Raw genomic sequence first — 21,550 nt, 5'->3', positions numbered from 1 at the left:
AACTGCCAACCACTTGTTTTGGAAAGCTGATCTTTTAACATGTTTTCAGGGAAAAGTTTGACGACTTAAATCCGCTGCGTTCTCGAGTTACGAAGGGAATTGTGACACCCGAAAATATTCCACAAAGTTTCGGGGCGTTTCGAGAAACGGGCTCCAGGGGCCTACAACTCCAATACGAGGTCTATGTAACGGCATTATCACAGATGAAGCTATTACTAGTCGATTTGGCTTGCACGAGTGACCATTCTAAATCCCATGGGATAATAGGGACTTTACGATCTACGACCTCGACGTCAACGAAAACGTCACCTTAAAATATAACTTTGCACTATCGTAACTTTCTCGCGGTTAGGCCATCTCGTTCGCGTCGTAAAATGTGGGCGAAGTATCCTAAAAATAAATTGGTACGAGCGGTTTCAGAGTAAAAATAGAGAATACAAGATTTGCATTTCTGCGCTCGCGTTGTCGTCAAAAACTCAAATTTGCTGATTTCACGTCGTTGTTGTGCAGAGTACCGCACGAAAATGTGTTAAAACGCGTGCCGCACGTGCAACACGATTACTTTTCCCCTTTTAACCAATGATATCGTTGTTTCGTGCCGTTATCGTTGACGACCGCGTCGTAGATCGTAAAGTCCCTAATGATATCTCATGCAAGACTTGTGATCAGCTGGAAAGGTCTCGTTTTGCGGGAACATCAATGTAATAATAGGTGTGGTTACACACACAACAATTTTGATTATGTTGATCTTTGTGTCGTATGTAAACCAGTGTTAACGAAAGTCTTTTTTTTTTTGCATAAAAGGTTTACGTACAGTGATAGTCTGTGTTATTGTTCGGTAAAACGCGAACTCTTATTCCAAGAGTTTTGTTATAAACTTGTCCGCAAGAGAACGGTAAAATCAGGGGACAATCGCGGCTAGCCTGCGTCCCAGACGCAGTCACTCCCGTGCTTGCGTCTGCTTCCAAGACCTTCTGTGGCAACGTTTCGTCTTTTTCAAGATATTTCATTAATTTTATCGCTGGCATCGCAAGATGCCCGCCCGTCTGCGGGATCACGTTGAGAACAACATTCGTGGTTGCCATGGAAACACACGGTATCCGTACGACACCGCTTTTGCGCCCGCTGATAGCCCAAGTGTTCGTATCGGAGTCCACATCGTACAGTAATTGACTAGGGTCGGTTGTATCCGGACGACTCCATAAACGTGTGAAGGTTATGTGCCATTTATATGTTGAGCCTGCAAACAGGTCACCGGACTCATCTAGAGGCTCTATTCGTGAACTTATGGTGTACAATGTCTGAAAAAAGGAAACAATTGAAAATATTCAAATAAAAAATACTTCTGCGACCTCAATTATCTTTCAGGAAATCATCCCATCCCAGTATTTCTGGATATTTCATCCAGTCAAAAAACTTAGGATTACCTGATTATTGACCAGGCGAAAGTCGTACAAGTAAATTCTCCTCTCGGATGACGAGGGTGAAGAATCCTGCGTTAAGAAATGTTCAGTGTAAATAAAAATGTGTCATTCACGTTATGTGAGCAAACTGTACTTCTGAAGCTAGTTTCTGCATAATCCACAAACAGAGATAATTCGTTTTAGGATGCAGTTCAAAATAATTTTCAAAAACGTTCACAACCACAGTTGAACAAAAGTACAGAACGGCTGACTTACAGAAATTTGCTTCGGCGTAAATGGGACACGAAACTCACAATCCAGTTCAGCAAGAGAACCTGAAAGGTACATGGTAAAAGAACAATAAACAGCTCAGTCGAAATCAAATTGCACTCGCAATTTACAAACGCAGCCAAGAAGTCGAATAAAAGACAATAAATGATATGAAAGGATCCACGAAAACTCTAATGGTAGCACTTCAGGAATAAACATGAATACGAAAAGAAACTTCAGGAAAATTTCATCTCGCAAAACTAGCGAGTGCCCTCGAAATTGAAATGTTGCGCGAAGGAAACGTAACACGCGCGGTCGCTCGCACGCACGCACGCGCAAGTTTTCACAGGAGAGTGAAATGGCAATTTCCAACATAAGTCAACCGTGCAAGCAGTCAGAGTCAGTTTCAAGTCTAGGGCCCTATCCACTCAATCAGGCTACTTCTTAGGTTCCTCATTTGGAGATCAAAGTTACCTTCCTTGCTCTCAATTTTCCACAGAAAGGACATGTCCTGTTGGTCAATTATCACCTAGAAACCGGAGCAAACTGTGATTAGCGAAGGAACCACAGAAAATCGTACAGATAAGGGATGCAACGCGTTTCATTGTCAAGAGGCCAAATTTCTGTTTAGTGAACTATGGGGCCATTCGAATAAGTGTTAGCTGAGGTATAGCTGAGGTATTTCTTGTTTAGAAAAATTGACGTCACCTTTCTTTTGATATTGAAATTTGCCAACCACGGAAAAAAATAAATTATTGTTTCAACAACCAATTAGCTTCTGGTTGGTACATTAATAACAATGGGTGACGTAACGAGAAATATCGCTATCGAAGATGGTAAAGAGTGTTTTCACTCAAGTGATCAGTAACCTTGTTTTTCCACCGAAACAAAAGACTCAGCGTTTGTATGATAATAGAGACGATTCCCGGAGGATTAGTTTTGCAACCCAACATGGCCGCTGCTCCATTGTTTAGGGACACAAACATGGCCGCCGTGAGTTCACGTGAAAACACTTTTTTTTTTGAGGACGGTGCCTACAAATTCAACGGTATTTTTGCGCGGTATATGAATACGCGGGAAAACCATATCTCAACAAGTGTTATTGAAATCCATAAAAAATAAAACTGGGGATAACCGCACATTTTTCAGAGATAACTGATCAACAATATTTGCAAAAAGCTTTAAAATACAAAGCAACGTACGGCGTTCTTTTCCAAAGTGAAGCATAATTACCTCTAATAAATGCATGGTTACACCCAATTTCCTTTTTGGATACGAAGAGCACTGCTAAGTTCAGCCTTCTCTGCATAGTTTTAAACCGTGCAAAAATATCCCTGTATTAGTAAGCATCACCCATAGGAAGCCAGAGTACCTCAAAAATGCGCAGAATTTAAGTGCCAGAACAATAGTAGGCACCGTCCTTGACCAAAGTAAATTTATGAAGAGAACTGGTAATCGGAAGGTCACACGTTCGACTGTTGTTAGGAGCAGTAAGAACTTCTTTCCGAGTATCCCAGAAACAACAAAACCAGTTTATAGAGCGAGTTTCAATTGAATATCTTAAAACCAAAACCAAAGTAATTACTTTGGCCAATCAAAAAGAAAGGAGACAATCCAGTAAACCAATCAAAACTCGAAGTAATTACACGCAGCCAACGCAAAGCGCGGGAAAATGTGCACGCCGCGTGAGCAACGATTGGTTTTGGTTTCACTTCTGATTGGTTGAAAAAGTGGCGCGAGAACTTTGAACCAATCACTGAGTGAAGTATTGCAAAACCAAAGCAATTTGCTAATTACTTTGGTTTTGGTTTCACAACATTCGATTAAAAGTCGCTCTAGAAAACGCGATTTGTAAGTGCAACATTCTCAATCGCATTACTCACATATTCACTGCTACGATGTAATGCTGTTAACTTGATTGTGGAGCAATTGGTGATGATGACTTCAGGAGAGGGAATTACCAAATCAACTGGATTGATTCCACTAACAATCACTTGGACAAAACGACTGCAAAAACGAATATACTATCATGGTAAACACGTGAAGGTGAATTGCGATGCCTTTCTTTGAAACTGTCAGGCCTCTTGTCAAGAATTGTCCTTCAACAGTATTCTAAAACATTGTTGGATGAGGTTTCTGTCACATCCGCAATCATCAATGTCAAGGCAAGTGAAATCATCCGAAACAAATGATTATTCTGGATATCCCAAAACCGAATTCAATGATTGTTTTACTACGGACGGTTTTGACAAAATAAGCAAGAAGACGGAGAACCCATATTTCGTTCTATTTAAACATGGAAAAACATACAAAGTGCGTTCTGAAATGCGTTTGGCGATACAGTTCAAATTTTACGCTAATTAGTTCCGTTTCCAAATTACAGAATAACCACCCGCAGTTATTAGATACAAGACACCTACTCTGTCATACATTCATTTTACGAGTCCGGCATGTCTAAGGCTCGTCATTTACAAGGTGGAGTCTATCTTTCCCTGTGCGCGATCCGAATAATGCTAAAACGGGAACCAACAGCAGGTTGCAATTGTGAAGTCCCAGCAACGTTGCCAGTGCTTTTCTTCGCCGAGAGTTGAGCGGGCAGGAAAATTCTCAGCGGAGAAAAGAACAGGGAACGGGGTCGGTGAAGTTGATTGCTCAAGGTGTTCCCGACTGACCCCTCCCCCAACTCAGTGCCCACTGGGCTGGGCTGCACTTCCTCCTGCTATAAACTTCAAAAAGTCCCTTTCATCCAAAGCCATCTAGACCAGCGACTCACCTGGTTTCAGAAGAATGAAGAACGTGACGTACAGTGAATGGACGATGAAACGAACATGACAGGTTGGCTGTTACCACAGGAGATAACCACTTACAGCTAAATGTGAGCTGGAAAAAAATCAACAAACAATAAACTACAATCTTGACCTAGTCTATTGTGCATGCGAACTCAATTACACAAGTAAAACGTTAACAAATGAAGCTTTATGTTCATACACGGTGATACTTAAAAGCTTGCAAGCTTGTGTGTCTGATGGTAAGTTTATCTAGTCGGGTACAAGTACTCGAATACTTAGGAAGACTGTATATCAATTCAAATCACACGAAAATCAAAGCAGCTCAAATCAAAGGTTGTTTTTTGGCGAGATGGGAAAACCGGAGTATCCAAAGAAAAACTTCTCGGTGCGGAATAGAGAACCACAAACTCAACTGAGTCCGTGAATCAAACCCAGGACAAATTGATGGAAGGCCAGTATTCTCACTGCTCAGTTCGTTTGATACGGACGAGTTAACATAATAGCGGTCTTTGAAATAAAAACAGCAAGCGATAACAATTACTATTTAGAATCGTGATTAGATATTTAAATATAATTTCCAATAGCTGAATAAATTACCAAATATTCCGTGACTTCCTCTTGTAGGCTCTGCTTCTCCAACGGTGCATGAATAATTAGCTTCAGATCGATCTTCGCGTACGGTCCCACGGCGGGGAGCGTAACCAAGGCAACTGCTATATTTGTGACGTCCTCCTGGCCATGCACTGTCGGCACTTGTACGCTGTAAGGTGCTGTCCTGATGTTGTCTTGTTTGTCTATTGAAGAATGAATGACTGCATGGCCAGAGGAGATCGGCTCAAAACTGATACCTTTCTTCTGAGTGCTGATTTCTAAGACTGAACCGTTTGCTATGGATCCTGGTTCAACCGAGATGCTAAGGGTCACTTCCTGTGGGAGACCGGCTAAGAGATAAAGGTCTGCAAAAGAAGATGTGCGACATAAAGGGCAGTTGGAAGCCGGTATCAACCTAAGTCGTCACAGTGTTCTATTGGGATTCCAACCTCAATGGGTGTAGGTTTAAGATGTTTATAAGTTTTCTAGAAGAACACGTTTCGAATCGTTTTCGTTAACTGTAGAAATTGAATAGCGATTGCGTACGAAAGCGAGGTCTAATAATTACAACTTATAACTAGGTTGATGCATAATCAGTCGGTCGACACATGTCAAATGTACGGTTCATTTAATAGCAATTGACAACCTCAGCGGTTTGTCAGTACGATCAGTTGATGTCGTAACTCAATGAGAAAGCAAAGGTTTGAAATACCATCCTCTCCTTTTTTCGCCATAATCAATGCTATTGATACAAAATTGACATATCGTACCTCCAGGAGGACTCCAGCATATTCTTGGTGAATCATCCACAATTGCAAACCCTCTGGACTGCCCTCGCAAGGGCAGCTGAGGCCACACAAAATCCAGTCTACCAATCTCCACACAAAGCTGCTTCAGATAGTAATGGCCCTCTTCCGCCAACTACAGAAAATGTATAGAGAGCGTTAAACGTTTAGTTAAGATCATGAGCTCTAGATGGGCTGTGCAAACCAATAGGGGAATCTACAAGTTTACTTCATTGCCAAAAGCTCATTGAAATCTCAAAAAACCTCCAAAAGGCCAGCACTGAATACTAAACGTTCACTGCATAATCAGCTGCCTATGAAAATTTGAACCGGATATACTGATAATCAAGTGAAGCTAAGATCTTCGCAGTTGTGAAGCCAATTTTTGCAATTGCGTAAAGAAGCCTGAAAAATTCAGGACTTCAACGGGATTTGAACCCGTAACTTCGCGATACAAGTGCGACGCTCTAACCAAATGAGCTATGAAGCCACTGACATTGGGAGCTGGTCATTTGTGGGTTCTAATGTTCCAGTGAGGAATGAATCATACTGATAATCTTGAAATCTGCGACGAAATGATAAATGATCTTTCAACTTTGTGTATAGCAAGACGCCTTCTTAAGGCAAATTTGAATGTTAACGAACAAAGACTAAGCACTGACATCAGCAAAGGCTGCTGTCGTCTGGAACCAACAAAAAGTACAGAAAAGAGTTTAGATCAGAATACTCCATGAATCGATAAGCCTGTACTTGCCCCCTCAAGGGGTTTGTAAGACATGCGATTGCCAGTTAATTCACGCCTCGGGGTGCCCCAAACTCTGGCGTTTTGTTTCAACAACAACAAAATTTTCTTCACGCATGCAAGCAGATAAGAGTATCAATGTAAAAGAATAAATAAACAAATATGAGAGAAAAAAAATTCAAACAACCAGCAGTTAGCAATAGTTAGTCGAGGCGGGCGGTGAAGTGGAAAAAATTATTATTATTATTATTATTATTATTATTATTATTATTATTATTATTATTATTATTATTATTATTATTATTATTGCATGTAAATAACATCGATACAGTGATTATTTACTTAGACACTTTCCGTAGCCCTTAAGAAACCAAGCCAAAATCACATTATTTGTGGCCAACTTCTTGTAGATTGTGTAGCTGCCAAAAGGAGTAGCCTATCTTGTACCTACTTAGACTGTAAGCAACCTCTACATGTAAATAAATGCTATTTGAGGAGGACACAAAAAGGAAATGCAAAAAACACGGGTCACTCGCATGCAACAATCCCATGGAGAGCTTGATCCGTCGTCAATTTTCTTCTTTCGCCAAAGAAACAACACTGCGCTTGCACGGTTACACACCTGAGCTGTGAGGTTGTAGTCGTTGATTCCATATTTCAATGGCACGTTAAAACATTCAAGACAACATTCTGCATCATCTTCACTGGCGGAAAGCGCAGTAAGCTCCTCTGAGCTCTTCATCTCCGGACGTGACCCTTGCTCAGGGACCAGAGGGTGAGGAATTTCCTCTCTGTTAACATTACTGAATCCCTCTCCATCTGAAACCAAAAATATCTCAACAACAGAAATCAAAAACAATGTGATGGAAAGACGCTATGTGTAGTGGAGTAAAGGAACCCTTATACAAACTAAAGGGCTCAGCTATTGAGCTTTTCTTTCCCTTTAATTTTACCTTTATTACAGCTTTACACCTAGGATACATCAATTACACAGAAAATAAAACAACAAAATATTACAAACAGTGTACATTTAGACATAATACAACTACAGTACTTACACTTCTGCATTACATACATTACATAAATAGCTTTTTTCCCATCAGTTTCCACTCACCGGTACTGAAGAATTTTCTTGATAGGAAACGTCACATGCCAATTTTTAATATTATAATGAAACTTTAGGTAGCTTTGTAGTAAAATCGGAGTTACGTCCTTCCATTTTACATTTATATATGAAAATTTTGATTTCTAAAATAATACATCTTAGCTGTTTCAAACTAAAGTATCAACAAGGTTGACCGGAACAAAGATGATTATATATAGTCTACAACTGGGAGAGAAACTGTGGATCCATTGGTTATCATTTCAAAAGCGAGGGTTGATGAGCAATACTAAATTTAGCTAACCACGCGCTCCCCTCCCATTTAGAAATGTCTGCAGCCGAAGCTCTTTTCCGTGCATCGAAATCGACGACCTCCCTCATACTTCCGCCAACCCCTACCAAACCAGAGCCCTCAGTGCCGCTTACCGTCTGCCATAAACTGTCACAAAAATACTCTTATGGGGCCCGTTTCTCGAAAGTCCCGAACACTTTTCGGGCCCAAAAAACCATTTGTGAAACTGCCAACCGCTTGTTTTGGAAAGCCGATCTTTTAACATGTTTTCAAGGTAACAAAAAGAAAAATGACTGTGAAGTTTGAAGAGTTAAATCCTGTCCGTTCTTGAGATAAAAAGGGAATGGTGACACCCGAAAATAGCCCGTAAAGTTTCGGGACTTTCGAGAAACGGGTCCGTGGCCCCAGGTGGGATAACGTTATCCAGTGGATAAGTCACTATCCACAGTATAGAATATACTTCACATTAAACGTTGGCCAAGACATTTTTAACGAACTTTTTAACTAGATGTGCTTAGAGTGTGCATGTTCACATTTACGAGGGCAAATACTATGAATTCTTTGCAGAGGCTGAAACTGAGGGAATAGCATCAGATTCATTCAGAGAAAACCGCAAGCCGCAAACCGCAAAATACAACGTGACCAAGGTCTTGCCGTCGCGTTTGCGGTTTGTAGTTCACGTTTCAATCGCGGAGAAGGCCTCTAGCGGTAAGTAACTAACGGCAAGGTTTTTTTGCCACTAAAAGTTGTACAGCCTCACGTTTAAAAGCACGAAGTAGCTTTCTATATCCACCCTCTATGTGCTAGTTAGATTTTTGAACTCGAATGAATGAAGTATTTATATTTTTTGGGCGATCAAAGTGATACACTTCCACTTGACAAAAAAACAACATGGCGGCATCAAGCCGAACTCCTTGCTAAAGTTCGAAAGCCAGGAAACCTGAAACTGCAAACGGCTAACCGCAAACCGCAGTTTGCGGCTTGCGGTTTCCCGCGAAAAACCTGATGCTAGAGGTCTGTATAGTCACTTATCCACCGGATACAGTTATCCGGCATTTGAACAACTGGGGACTGGTGTTTAGAATATATATAAGGAAGTGTACTTGGAAGAAGATAGGTACAAAAACAATCATTTATCTCCATCCATCGAAAGAGGCAGCATAATTCACGATACGGGCTGATGTTCAAGGGGTAAAATAAGAACTGTCCAAAGTTACACGATTCCGTCTCAACTGCTGGTTAAACAAACACTCGACCCATTTTACCTGGGGTTTGACTTTCTGCTTTATCCGACAGGTCCTCTTCTGATAATGCCGCTGACGAGACCCCGTTTTCCACATATGGAGGTGATGCAGCACGGATTCTCTTGCTCGAACGAATGCTTCCGACACGCTTCAGCTCACTGGTTTGGATGCTGAAACTTATTCGTCCACAAGTAACTTCCTGAAAAGGTGCATCACCCATGAATTTTCACAAGGCAAGAGAGAGTTGTCAAATACAACTGCATAAGTATGTTCTTACAGGTACATTCAGAAATGCTCGTAATTATAGATGCATGACTATCACAATAGCCCATTTCCGAGTTGCTGCATGTCTCAGTTTCAAAACGAGTCCTGGTGCACAACCATTCAAATGTAATTGAGTTGCGTATTCTTATGCAAATCAAACTCTTTGCCTTATAATAGTTGAGCACCAAGACTCACTTCGAAACCGAGACTAACAGCAACTCGGAAATGGCCCATTATGATCAGCATCACGAAGTGTCCCCTTGCTATTCTCCCCAGGCTCAACTTCGCTCGCGTCTGGAAATTCAGGCTCCACACGTATCCGGATATTTTTGAATCCGCAACTTTTTCTTTCCGGATACGCCTTCCGTCCACACGTATCCGGCGAATTCGCTGGCGAACCCGGAACCTTTTTTAATACACTCTCCAGAGTTGACATTTTTTAACCCGTTATGAATCCGGAACCGTGTGGACGCTAAATCTGGATTTTTTTTTATCCGGATGACGTAACAAGATCGAACCCAGTTCCTTACCGTGAAATCAATTCTCAAGATGGCTGCCGAGGACAATATTAGGGAACTTAAGCACACGTGTTTTTGAGAAGCGGACGGCAACCGGAAGTGAGCTGTTTTCCCTTCTGACTTGTCTATTTTATTATACATAGCCAAGTATCTTTTCTCCATTTGACTTGTCTACTTACATAGCCAAGTATCTTTTCTCCATTAGAGATGATTAGTACAAATCTCTTGGGGACACCACTGTCCTGGGACGCAAAATGTTTCCTTCCGGTTGCCGTCCGCGTCTCAAAAATTCGAGAGCTTAAGCTCCCTAGTAGCAAAATTCGCGCCCTTCATGGCGCATGCTCTGTTATCTCTGTTTCTTTGAGGAGTCCTGAGTACTAGAGCGAATCCAGATACGTTTCGGATACGTGTGGACGGGCAAATTCGATTTGAATACGCTACGTGTGGATGGAAATATTTTGGAATCCGGAAAGACAAAGTTGCGGATTCAAAAATATCCAGATACGTGTGCACGGGGCCTCAGACACTTAAAGTCACAAAGTGTCCCCTAAACTCCTGTTCTCAAGTAAAGATAAACAGCGGTATTTATCCTCACCGCAAAAACGCTAACAGTGATACTTTGGGCGCGTTCGATTGACCCTATTCCGGAATAAGAATAGGTGAAGTGATGATTTAAAACGGTATGTCTGGCGTTTTGAAGCAACATGGATGATAAAGATATGCTTAAAATAGCATTTTAGCAAGTGTTTGACAAGTTTCATGTCAATCTCCGTAAAAACGAAGGATTTCTACCTTCTATTCCATGTATTCCTATTCCGGAGCATGGTCAATCGAACGCACCCTTGGAGTTAAACTAGTCCGAGACGAAAAGGGGAATTCTGATAGGTTCTCGGACCGCTAAGAGGTAACACTCAAGGAATAGAAAACCCTGCGAAGGAGAGCCAATATAATGAAAACCTTATTGAACTAGCTCTTTCGGTCTGTACGTACGGACCTCACGCTAGTACAACAATTTACTAATTTCTTAAAAGAAATAGCTAGCACGTGCATGCTTAGACTTGAAGCGACACTTCGTGCTGAATGTCAAAATTTGTCATGCATTTCTGAACAAAAGTGGCAGAATTCCTATGACTTCATGTAGGCATCACGTTCTCACCTCCTCCAGGGCACTAAAAAGCTTGATTCTGATATTGATACTCTCTCCAACACTGCCGATACCCTTCATCAGATCAATCTGTACGTCTTCTACTCGCAGCATCGGTTCGGCCCGCACAATAATCGGTTGTTCTAAGACAAGATTTAAAAAAAACATCTTTACTTTCCAAATTTAGATTTACAACGAAACTCCTGAGTTGAAACCGCATCCTGTTGCCGTTGAACTTGGGAAAAAAATTCCATAACTGGAAAGTCGCGGTCAGAAATTAAGCAAAAAAAACAAAGTCAAATTGGTAACAAACTCCGTGCATGACTGACGTGAATCTAGAAATGTAAAATGTAAATTCATTGTTCAAACAGTATCAGTTCAGTTGATTTCCGCCTTTGAGAAGAGTAGCGCAGTTTGTTACCTGAATCCATTGTTTCTCTCATAACCTGCACCAACTCTTGAGTGTAGTACGATCTTTCTTCAGAGGAAAGATGCTGCTCACAAGCCAGTATTGCACAAGAGGAGGCATACCTGGTGAACGTTAAGGAGGTCTGGAATAAAGGAGCCTCAAATGGCGACGAAGGGTTTAGTCTTGGTACATTTCTTTGCCATCCATTTCGAAACATAAATCTCAAAAAAAAACCGAACTTGGCAAATACATCACAATTATGCTTTTTCTACCATAATTTCCTCACACTATAAAGTAATGGATCGCTAAATTCTACTTGAATACCTTGGACACCGTTTACACGTACAAAAACTTGAAACGATGTAAAAAGTGATCGGAAAAAAGCGAATTTATTTTCTCTTCAGATGACATCTTTGATGGCGCAGTCGATGTGATGGGTCGCAGAAGTCTCACGTGATTCTCTTCCAGTGCTTTTAGGCGTTTTTCCCGCGCTTGACACCGGCAGCATGTATGTTGAGGTCTGATTGGTTCATTTCATTGTTTGAGCCTGTCGTGATTGGCTGAAGTAATTGCATCGGTTTTGGCCATATTAACGTCAATGAAGGGTTCTCCAGGGTTAAACTGCAATGAAATTGGTTTTTGAAAAGATACTTGTCCGTGTGCGTCAACTGCTTTTGGCACTGCGCAAGTTTCACCAAGCACTTAGTTGCCAAAAGAGTCCATCTCTCGTGTTTGTACATCTTGTATGCATCATATAGGAGAGGTTCAGCGAGATCGAATTCTCCACGGCAACTGGCAAAGGAAAGAGAAATTAGTTCATGATACACAATTCGCTTCAACAGGTCGAATAAGTTCTTCCTGATTTGGTAGACTTGGGTGGTTTGAAACCAGTTTCAAATAACAATAGCGAGATGTGCACAGGCTGGTTGATGAACTAAATGAGCTACTGAGAGATTTGACCGGAAAGATCGGTTTGTAATCAGTTGCGCATGTACGCGTTAGATTAGTTTTTTCAGTTGACGTATCAATAGTGAAAATCGGAGAAGCGAGAACAGTGATTGTAATGCAACAACTTCAGGAACTGAGGAGCAGAGTCGAGCTATTTCCTTGAAGAGCCGTTACCGAAATAAAACGTGAGTGAGTGTACCCTCAAGTTTGGCACAGATCTATTGTTCTTGTCTACCAACAAGACGACCATGATGTAACAGCGTAAACGTAGGGAAACCTATGACAGGGACTTTAAGCAAAGAGGATGTCGACAAAAGTGAAAACGCCAAAATAACAAAAGGCTAGTTGCAAAAAAACTCTGTTCACTCAACCAGGCATTTGGTACATTTCTTTGCCGTCATCCACACTGAACGTTGCCGCCATCCACACCATCCAAATGACCAACTTTCAGGTTATTTCGAGGTCTATCATAAGGCGGGACGAAACACGCCAGCGTGTACGAGGAGCCGCAAAACTGCTCTGACCAGTCTGGACTTTTGGGTAACCAACTGTAAAGCGATGACTAACTTTAACTACCGTACCCAACTTCGTGCACGTCACAAAAAGAACTTACCAATGAAACTGTGCTAGGTCCACTCCAAGCAGTTTAGCTGCCCTGGCTCTCCCAATATTGTTATAGATTGTGATTGCCAGCTCTGTTAAATCCTACAAAGAAGAAATTAGAAAATGTTTTAAGGTGCTATAGCACGCGGTACGTCAGGTTACAGCACAAAAATGCTGAAGGATGGAGACCCAGCTTTACTGAAAATATTATTCATAATTGAGATTTAAATATCTTCTGTTGTAACACATAATAGAGGACGAACTTGAGAATCGTCTTGAATTGCCTTCATGTCAAAATTCATTTGATATCTTTCTCTTCAATCTCCTCCCCAGAACCTTCGTTCCCCAGGTCCAGCGGAGTGGCCAATGCACTCTCTGGCAGAATTCACATGTGCCCGCGTTAAAATTGATCACTAGATAATAGCGGCTTCTGTTGGAGTGCAAAATGATGCTCACGGCGCAAACAACTTGGACAATTTTAGGACTGCGCAAACGACTCGAATCCCATCAAGTGTTTATAGTCTGATAAACTAAAGGCTGCTTCTCTTAGATTTACTTACGTACCCATTACCACTACCCATGGAAGGTAGTAAAGTACGAGTTTTATTACGTTTTGAAAAGAAAACAGCAAATGACTAACATTGCCCCTTGGGCATTCACTTCAGCTTTGGTAGGGGGCCAAAAAAAAAAAACACTGGATGCTGCACGCAAGTGGAAAAAACCAGGAGAGACTACAGAGAGGGGATGGCAAACTGGCGAAGTGGTGAGAGCACTCCTCTCCCACTAATGTGGCCCTGGGTCGATTCTCCGATTCGGCGTCATATGAGGGTTGAGTTTGTTGCTTCTCTACTCTACTCCAAAAGGCTTTTCTTCGGGAACGCCGGTTTTTCCCTCTGCACAAAAACCAATATTTGATTTGATTTGCGTTAATTTGTTGCCGGATTTCAGTTTACAGTGCCCCTGATTAGAGCTCCAGCGCTAGAAGACTAGCCACTTGAATAAAGGTCCTTTCCTTTTTCCCTGGAAGGTCTTTCCCCACTTGTTTACAACATCCTTAAATACTGCATAAAAGGAAATAAAAACTACTTACAAGGTACAACGATTCAAATACGCGTCTTGACGAAAGAGCTTCATGCAGTCTCTTTGTTGGGCTGTTAGGTTCAACATCTACAAAACATTTAAGATAACAGTTAATCACGCAGAAAAGAAGTCGTTATCAACTGAACTCCCCTTTGAACCTCCCCCGGTACCAGTCAACTTGTCGCCAAAACGTCTCGCCAACTGTCAACTTAACGGGAACCATTTTTCGTTCTCAAGGAAAGATAGTTGAGACCTTGGTCACACCGTGGTGACGATTCTTTTCCGTGGCGAGATGACCATACAACTCTCGTTGCTTTCACAGTAAGTGTAATGAAAAAATCAACTTCCCGTTAAAACAGGAACCTGATGTGTTAAACATAAAGATTTCATAGGCCTTGATATCAGTTAAGCAATAACAATAATCACTTTATTTTACTTCTTGGCCTATTTACGAGGTTACAGTAATTAAAATCAAACATTTAATTTATTACTGAAACACAAAATAACAAGACATTAAAAGAAAAGGAAATTGCAAGAAGTCTGCACTACCTAAGTAGCTATAGATGTCAATCTAATCGAGTTGGGAGCCCAGGACTAAAATTTAATTGCTGTTTACAATGCATTTAAAACTAATTAACCAAGTTATGATAAAAAATGAATAATAAAAGAGAGCTTCCTACATTACGAAACTAACAAAATAGATTATTAAGTAAGATTCCAACTATGTTTGATAATTGGAATAGTATCTAGAAAGCCTAAAAAAGTCTCGGGCGTTGTATGGAGACGTAAGTGTCTTCAAAAGGAAAGACTTTCCAGCCGAAAAATAATTTCGCTTTTTCTCTCCTTAGAGAGGTCTTTAATTGAGTGTCGAAAGTAATTAGCGAATTGCTTTGGTTTATGATTACTTCACTCAGTGATTGGTTCAAAGTTCTCGCGCCACTTTTTCAACCAATCAGAAGTGAAACCAAAACCAATCGTGGCTTGAGCGTGCACATATTTCCGCCTTTGTGTCGGCTACGTGTAATTACTTCGAGTTTTGATTGGTTTACTAGATTGTCTCCGTCCTTTTTGATTGGCCAAAGTAATTACTTTGGTTTTGGTTTTAGGAGACTCAATGAAAATCGCTGTAAAAACAGGTGTAAAAGACCTTGTAATAACAGTAACGTCAACACTTGTACAAATTTAAATAAGAACTTGAACGATTTCATTTTCTTTGAGATTTTTTTACATACAGCTTTTATTGTGATTTGTAAGAATGTTGTGATATTCATCTTGTTAGATTGGACATTGTATTTGTAATCGAGGTCAACATTTTGGCTGCCATTTTCATTGACCTTTCAATAAAGTATGTAAAGTGTGTAGGGTGGCGTTTCACAAATGACTTTTCGGGACTTCAAGGGAAACCCTTTCTAAGTCGCCGTCCTTGGGAAGTGCTGTCACTGGAACAAAATTTCCGTTCTCTCCGGTGGCCTCAAGGTTAGAGTGCTCCGTGTCTTGCCTCTCTCCACCCTGGTGTATAAATGGGTACCGTGCGATGGACTAGCATCCCATTCAGGGAGGAGTAGAATACTCCTAGTCGCTTCATGCTACAGAAACCGGAGATAAGCGACGGCCTGATGGGCCTTTCTAGGCTCGTAACAGAGACTTCACCAGTGAACTTTACCCACTGGGGAATCCAAAAAATTTAAACCTACACACTAGTTGGATGAAACGTGATATCACTGTTTCACAATCTCCCACATTTTTACGAATGAAAGCGAAAATGGTAGACTGGCGCGATCACCTAAGGTAAAGTAAAGAACAGAATCTGTATTTACCGGTATATACAGTGTCATTTTAAACTTGAAGCCATGTATAGCAAGACAGAATTTAAATCAAACAACGTACAGCGACAACTAACAACAAACCCGACTTGCAGAAGGCAACAAGTAAAAGTAGGTATTCACAAAGAGTGGTGGAGTCTGATTCGGGAGCATCAAAGACAAATCCAGAACAAGGGCATAACCAGTGCATGCGCACTCGAAATCCAACACTCTAGCCACGTGACCATGCCACGCCTCCCTTGTCGCACACACAGCAAGAAAAATCGTTAGAAAACAGGAATCCTAGGAAAGGGCAACAACTTGAATATACATTGTATTACTTAAAAGGAGTACTGCAACAAAGTTAAGCTGACCTTCTCCTTGTGTCTTTCCAATGCTGGCCAGCAGCATGCAGACAGTCCGTAATTCTGTTTCAGATGGGGTCGTACCAGGCATAAGGCCACACAGGTTACCCAGGTCATCCAACTGAAAAACAGATGAACCAACACTGCTCATTGTCCAGTCATGTAACCCACCAAAGTACAAGGAAGGAAACTCACCATGTGGCATATACAAGAGAGAACAAAATGAGCATATGCAATGACTGGCCCAATTTGGTACTGGCTAAATTTCAACTTTCTTGATTGGGCCCCTGTTGCTCCCTTTCCCAGTTAATGTGTATAGGTTTCAAGTCTTTCAAGTTGGTGGACATCAGAAAAGAGGGATACTAAAATCTGTGCAAAAAATATTTGCTCTCTCTCTCCCCGCTGTGACGTTTTACGAATTTTTCTCAAAATAATAATAATAATATTTAGAGGCCCACTTTTGCCCAAAAGTCATTGCAGTTGTTTGTTTTTGTTTGCAAATGACGGCTTGTCCAAATGTATGACCTGATTAGCTGAATGCACTCAGGCAAATCATGCGGGAAACAACATGCCAGCTATTTGAATAATTTCATGTTACATGAAATTCAGTCACAGTGTGCAATGATTTTAGGGTTTTTTGTGACTCTTTAGCAGGCGAGTCCAGTTACAGGCTTGCAGTGCCCAGCCACATCCAGTTTTTGCACCATGCCAGAATTTGACAATGCGTTACAGTAAAATGAATGCCATACCTTCTCCCGTGCATACTGGTAAAGAAGTGCAAAGTGGAGGCTATAGGCCATTCCATTCTCATTGTTTTGATTCCGACAGGCCTTCAAAACTTCCAGTGAAGTTAAGAAGGCAGAACATGATGCACCACCTGTTGGCATAGATATCTGAAAGAAGAAAAATCCTGAATGTGTGAAAAGAAAACCATACTCCGTGTATGTTTCAAGAAGTCAAAATATTTCCGATGAGCTGGAGCACTCAACATTAGATGAGTGTGTACCATGCTGTACAACTGTAGCTACATGTAATCATGGTTTCAGAAGCACAAGGCAATGAGAGAGTATTGCTCTCACCCTTGAACAGGGTGCAGGCCCACTGCAGGATAAAACCTCTTTAAAATGTCAACAACACATATTTGCATAAGTAATATTTTGTTCATATAAACATAATAATTTGATTGGTTCTAGCCTACCATCGATTGGAGGACAGGAAAACAGATGACATTGTCATTAAAACACTACGGTATTATTGCCATGTCTACTGAATACATCACAGAAATGTAAAATGTGTGAAACCCTCCACTATGTTTAATCACTCACTGAAAAACCTGTCCCCATTAACCCTTTGGCGTCCAAACCGGCCTAAACCGGCCAGACTTAGTATTTTACTCTGTCTAACGCCAGATGATTTTACCCGTCAATGGGTTAACCCATTGACTCCTAGGAGTGAGTGAGACCTAATAGATTTTACTCTGTCTAACGCCAGACAATTTTACTTGTCAATCAGGAGGGGGGTTAAGGGGTCAATGGATTAAAAGACAAACAGCAACATGGAATACATTTGTTAGAAATAATAATAAAAAAGATATGTGGAAGAAATATTCTCTCTCTAAGGCAAGAATCAACATAGCCAAGCGATGATGATGTGAAAAACACTTCTGCTTGTACCTTGCAACACCTATAGCCTACCTCCATTAACACACACCACACATAGCCTCAAAGGTTACTTTCGTTATGTACATTGTAAAAACTGAATTATTTTAAAAAAACAGAACATGGATAAATGTGCATGTTCAATCTTATCTTGTTCACAAAAAGGGTACTGGCACCTCAAAAACAAAACACACCTTAAGGGTATCCATGGCCAGTTCATGTTTCAAATTGTGAAGGAATTCCAACGTCCTCTGAGCAATTTCCCAAGGAGTGGGACGATTTAACTTCAAGAGCAGTTTACATTGCCTAGAAAACAGATAATTTCGAAGGTCCACGTAACTTGCTTCTTGTGTTTTTATAAGCTGTCGTAAAAATTCTTGCGCTCCCTTTGCTAATGAAACTCCATCACAACATTTGCAGTCACACATAAAAACATCTATGCAGTCCAGAGGTTCTGCAAAAAAATTGCATCAAAACAGGCAGGTGTAATTAAGTTGTTTCGTGGCAACTTTCCCAGTTAGGGATCTACATTTTGATCCTTGATGACTTAAATGTCTATTTTCAATTTTTAGTCTTTGATTGGTGTATATCTGTTGTGGTTAAAATGCCACGCACCTATTTTTTTACAACACCAGTCATTCCAACCCCTTTTGAACGAAAATAGCGAATATGTTTTAGCGTCAAAGGCACACACATGAGCACCCAAGGCACAAGCCTGTAAGGGAATCTAGGGGTATTACCCCCTCACCTCCTCTCCCCCCCCCCCCTCCCCTGGAAGTGTTGCAAATTTAGTTTCTCTCAAGTGGCATTTCCTGCATTTTGACATCATTTTTGTGGTATTCTACATGTATAAGGTTGCTATTCTTACCAACGCTTATCCGCCATTTTTGGAGCTGTTAAACGGAGTAAGACTGCTGGCCTTATGAGTCTGCACTACACAGGGTGTTCGATGGAGAGACTATGCAAGATGTTATACACCTTATTCCAAAATGGCCGCTGATTTATGCGGATACAAATTGGCCCTTGTTGCCTCGTTCAAGATAAAATATTCTTTTGAATTTTAAGCTTAAGAACAAGGCATCAAGGGCTAATTTGAATAAAAACAAAAGAATATTTCAGGTTTCCTATCCTTAATGTATATTTAACCAAGAAGCGTGATCTCCATGCAGTGTGCTAGAAGGTAAAATGACTGGTTTTAATGTCTCTCATGAAATGTGGAACTACATTTTTAGGGGTATGTTTCCTCCTTTAACATGGCTTTTAAGGTTGTACTTGTGACTCGATATTCTCCCTATTTCAAATTCTCGCTAACAGTGATTTCATGAAAACTGCACTTAGGGTAGGGCCATAAACACAATTCTTTAACATATATTTCCTCGTTACTCTGTCAAATAGTTGTCTGTGGGTTAGTGGTCATCATGATTGACTCTGAATGAGGAGATACCAAGTTTGAATCCTACTTGAGCTGCCTTCTAAGAGACAAAGAAATCTTATGCATGGGGAGCCAAATTGCAAAAAGTCCAAAAAAAGTTGAATCCTATACTTTGATCTTCGAACAAAGTAATAAAACTTACCACCAAATTTTGAGTTGATAACAAGTTGAGTGAGCAGAGCGTCAATCTCATCATACTGAATAAGGGCTTCCTCATACAGACCCAGCATCTCAAATACAAATGACAACTCTTCCTATGGTCAAATCACACACAAAAACCACTTAATGCGAGCAGAAAAACTGAAAGTTTTCTCAAACCAAAGATGCACTATCACACGAGTCAGCTCCCCTTCGCTTGAGCTTGAACTCTCTAATCCTCCAAGATTGTCACAAAATTGCAACAAAATTGCAACAATCAGATTTCAAATACCGGTGCTAAGATGTTATCTCAACACAGCTTTTTTCACTTTGAAGTTTTACATGTATAACAGGGTGAGACGAAAATGAAAAGAAGAGGTTGCCCTTCGGGCAAGCTGTTAGTTGAGGTTACTAGCCCGAAGGTCTGAGGAGTTAGCCCGAAATTAAATTGTTTATAAAGAATAATCAGAATTATTTAATTATGCAAAATACAAGTGACGATATCAAGCATAGATATAAACTAATTCTTCATAGTATTTTCAATTGATTCTTGAATGTAATTTTCGTTTTAACTTCAACCTCATAGTTCATAGTTTGCCTAGTGTAATATAAAATATATTAACTATAACAGTTGAACAGTGAGCCATAGGAAATATTTCAGTTCCTTGTTTGTACTGCTAACATGAACGAGGTTCTCGGAATGAACATCATCAACAAATTTGCTGAAAGTTTATGAATGCCTTTAGTCAATTTGAACATCTACAGAATGTGTCTCTCTGTCTGCCGTCAGCGCGATTGCAATTTGCATAAAATCAACACAGTTAACGCACATGTATGAAAATTTTTTCGCTTTGTAAGACCAGAAAATTTTTGTAAATCGCAAAGGACTGTTTCAGAGTAACATTTTATTCAAACGTGGGGAAAATAGTAAAGGAAAAATAACCTCTGAATTCAAATGGGTTCATTCCTTCGATGTTTACATTTTACCCTCATTGACGGTCAAAAATATTATAAATTATTTTATGGAAATCACAACACAGTTATTTTGGTGAATGTCATGAATGATCGGTCAATTAAACTACCACTGTAATCTGAAGTCTGCCGACATTCGATGGAGTAAATTCTCTTCAAAGCTCGTCAAGCTGACAAACTCTTCCACAAGTGAGAAAACATCATGTTTTAAATTACTGGAGTTGCGTGTTTTTGTTTTTATTTTTTTTATCGGATGATAACGGCACCAGGTCTGCTAGCTTTTCTTCAAGCAAGTTTTTTCTTGTTTTTTAATTTTACACGAAGTGGGCCTTTTTTGTTTTAATAATGAATTGGCAGCTTTAAAATAGAAACAAGAATCACGATTTGGATTTTCCCAACGAAACGCATCTAAATTTCCGAGAAAATCCACTGCACCATGACTTGGCTGGAATTTAATTAGTCAGAGACTGATTGTCTCGCACTGCACGCTGTCAGTCGGCAAATATTGTCATTTCAAAAATTATATTTCAGTCGCTTGTGTAAGCAGTAAAGGTCATGACGTTATTTACAGACGCAACTAAAATGAAGCGGAAAACGTTGTCACGATACGTTAATTTGGCCTCATAACGTTATCATTTTCTCTCAGGAGCTTTCTGCTACACACTTTTTGGTATAAAAGCTCAATTTATCATCAGAAAAGAGGAACCAACGGTGCTTGCCCATCGGGCAAGCTACGATAAGAAAACGCTAGCCTGACAAGTCATTCCACTATCAGACAGCACTTTCGTCGCGCCCTGTATAAGTAGAGAACTTTTTCAGTGCAGGTTAAAACTTTAATACCCTCACTGAAAAATGAGCCACTAAAAATGTCATGACAAAAATGCAAGTAACAGCAGAGCTGCACGCGTGCAGACGGAGCACCATAGTTAAGAAAATATGGTAACCCATCGATGCGAGAAAATTAATTTGGTTTTAGTCACCTCACGACCGTACGACCAT

The 21,550-nt window shown here is 40.5% G+C and overlaps 1 protein-coding gene and 1 non-coding gene across 2 annotated transcripts in view; both read right to left on the bottom strand.

Annotated features, from left to right (window-relative positions):
- Positions 1–674: 674 nt before the first annotated feature.
- LOC138052572 (trafficking protein particle complex subunit 10-like) overlaps positions 675–21,550 on the bottom strand; it is a 28,364-nt gene continuing 7,488 nt past the window's right edge. The window contains exons 6-24 of the mRNA XM_068899107.1: positions 19,584–19,695; positions 18,204–18,463; positions 17,101–17,244; positions 16,361–16,472; positions 14,195–14,271; positions 13,115–13,206; positions 12,205–12,345; positions 11,566–11,675; positions 11,157–11,287; positions 9,240–9,417; positions 7,203–7,399; positions 5,824–5,974; positions 5,060–5,418; positions 4,447–4,553; positions 3,557–3,680; positions 2,148–2,202; positions 1,680–1,738; positions 1,428–1,493; positions 675–1,301 (exon numbers count right to left, since the gene is read on the bottom strand). Of these exons, the coding sequence (XP_068755208.1) occupies positions 807–1,301; positions 1,428–1,493; positions 1,680–1,738; positions 2,148–2,202; positions 3,557–3,680; positions 4,447–4,553; positions 5,060–5,418; positions 5,824–5,974; positions 7,203–7,399; positions 9,240–9,417; positions 11,157–11,287; positions 11,566–11,675; positions 12,205–12,345; positions 13,115–13,206; positions 14,195–14,271; positions 16,361–16,472; positions 17,101–17,244; positions 18,204–18,463; positions 19,584–19,695 (2,970 nt within the window). The 3' untranslated portion in view covers positions 675–806. The remainder of the gene's footprint in view (positions 1,302–1,427; positions 1,494–1,679; positions 1,739–2,147; positions 2,203–3,556; positions 3,681–4,446; positions 4,554–5,059; positions 5,419–5,823; positions 5,975–7,202; positions 7,400–9,239; positions 9,418–11,156; positions 11,288–11,565; positions 11,676–12,204; positions 12,346–13,114; positions 13,207–14,194; positions 14,272–16,360; positions 16,473–17,100; positions 17,245–18,203; positions 18,464–19,583; positions 19,696–21,550) is intronic.
- Positions 6,256–6,328, bottom strand: Trnat-ugu (transfer RNA threonine (anticodon UGU)). Its single transcript has one exon. It is a non-coding gene; the product is annotated as a tRNA-Thr (tRNA).

Source organism: Montipora capricornis, chromosome 6 (assembly GCF_036669925.1).
Source record: "Montipora capricornis isolate CH-2021 chromosome 6, ASM3666992v2, whole genome shotgun sequence".
Taxonomy (NCBI): domain Eukaryota; kingdom Metazoa; phylum Cnidaria; class Anthozoa; order Scleractinia; family Acroporidae; genus Montipora; species Montipora capricornis.
The sequence above is the reverse complement of the archived record's forward strand: the minus strand, read 5'-3'. Positions and strand labels throughout refer to the sequence as shown.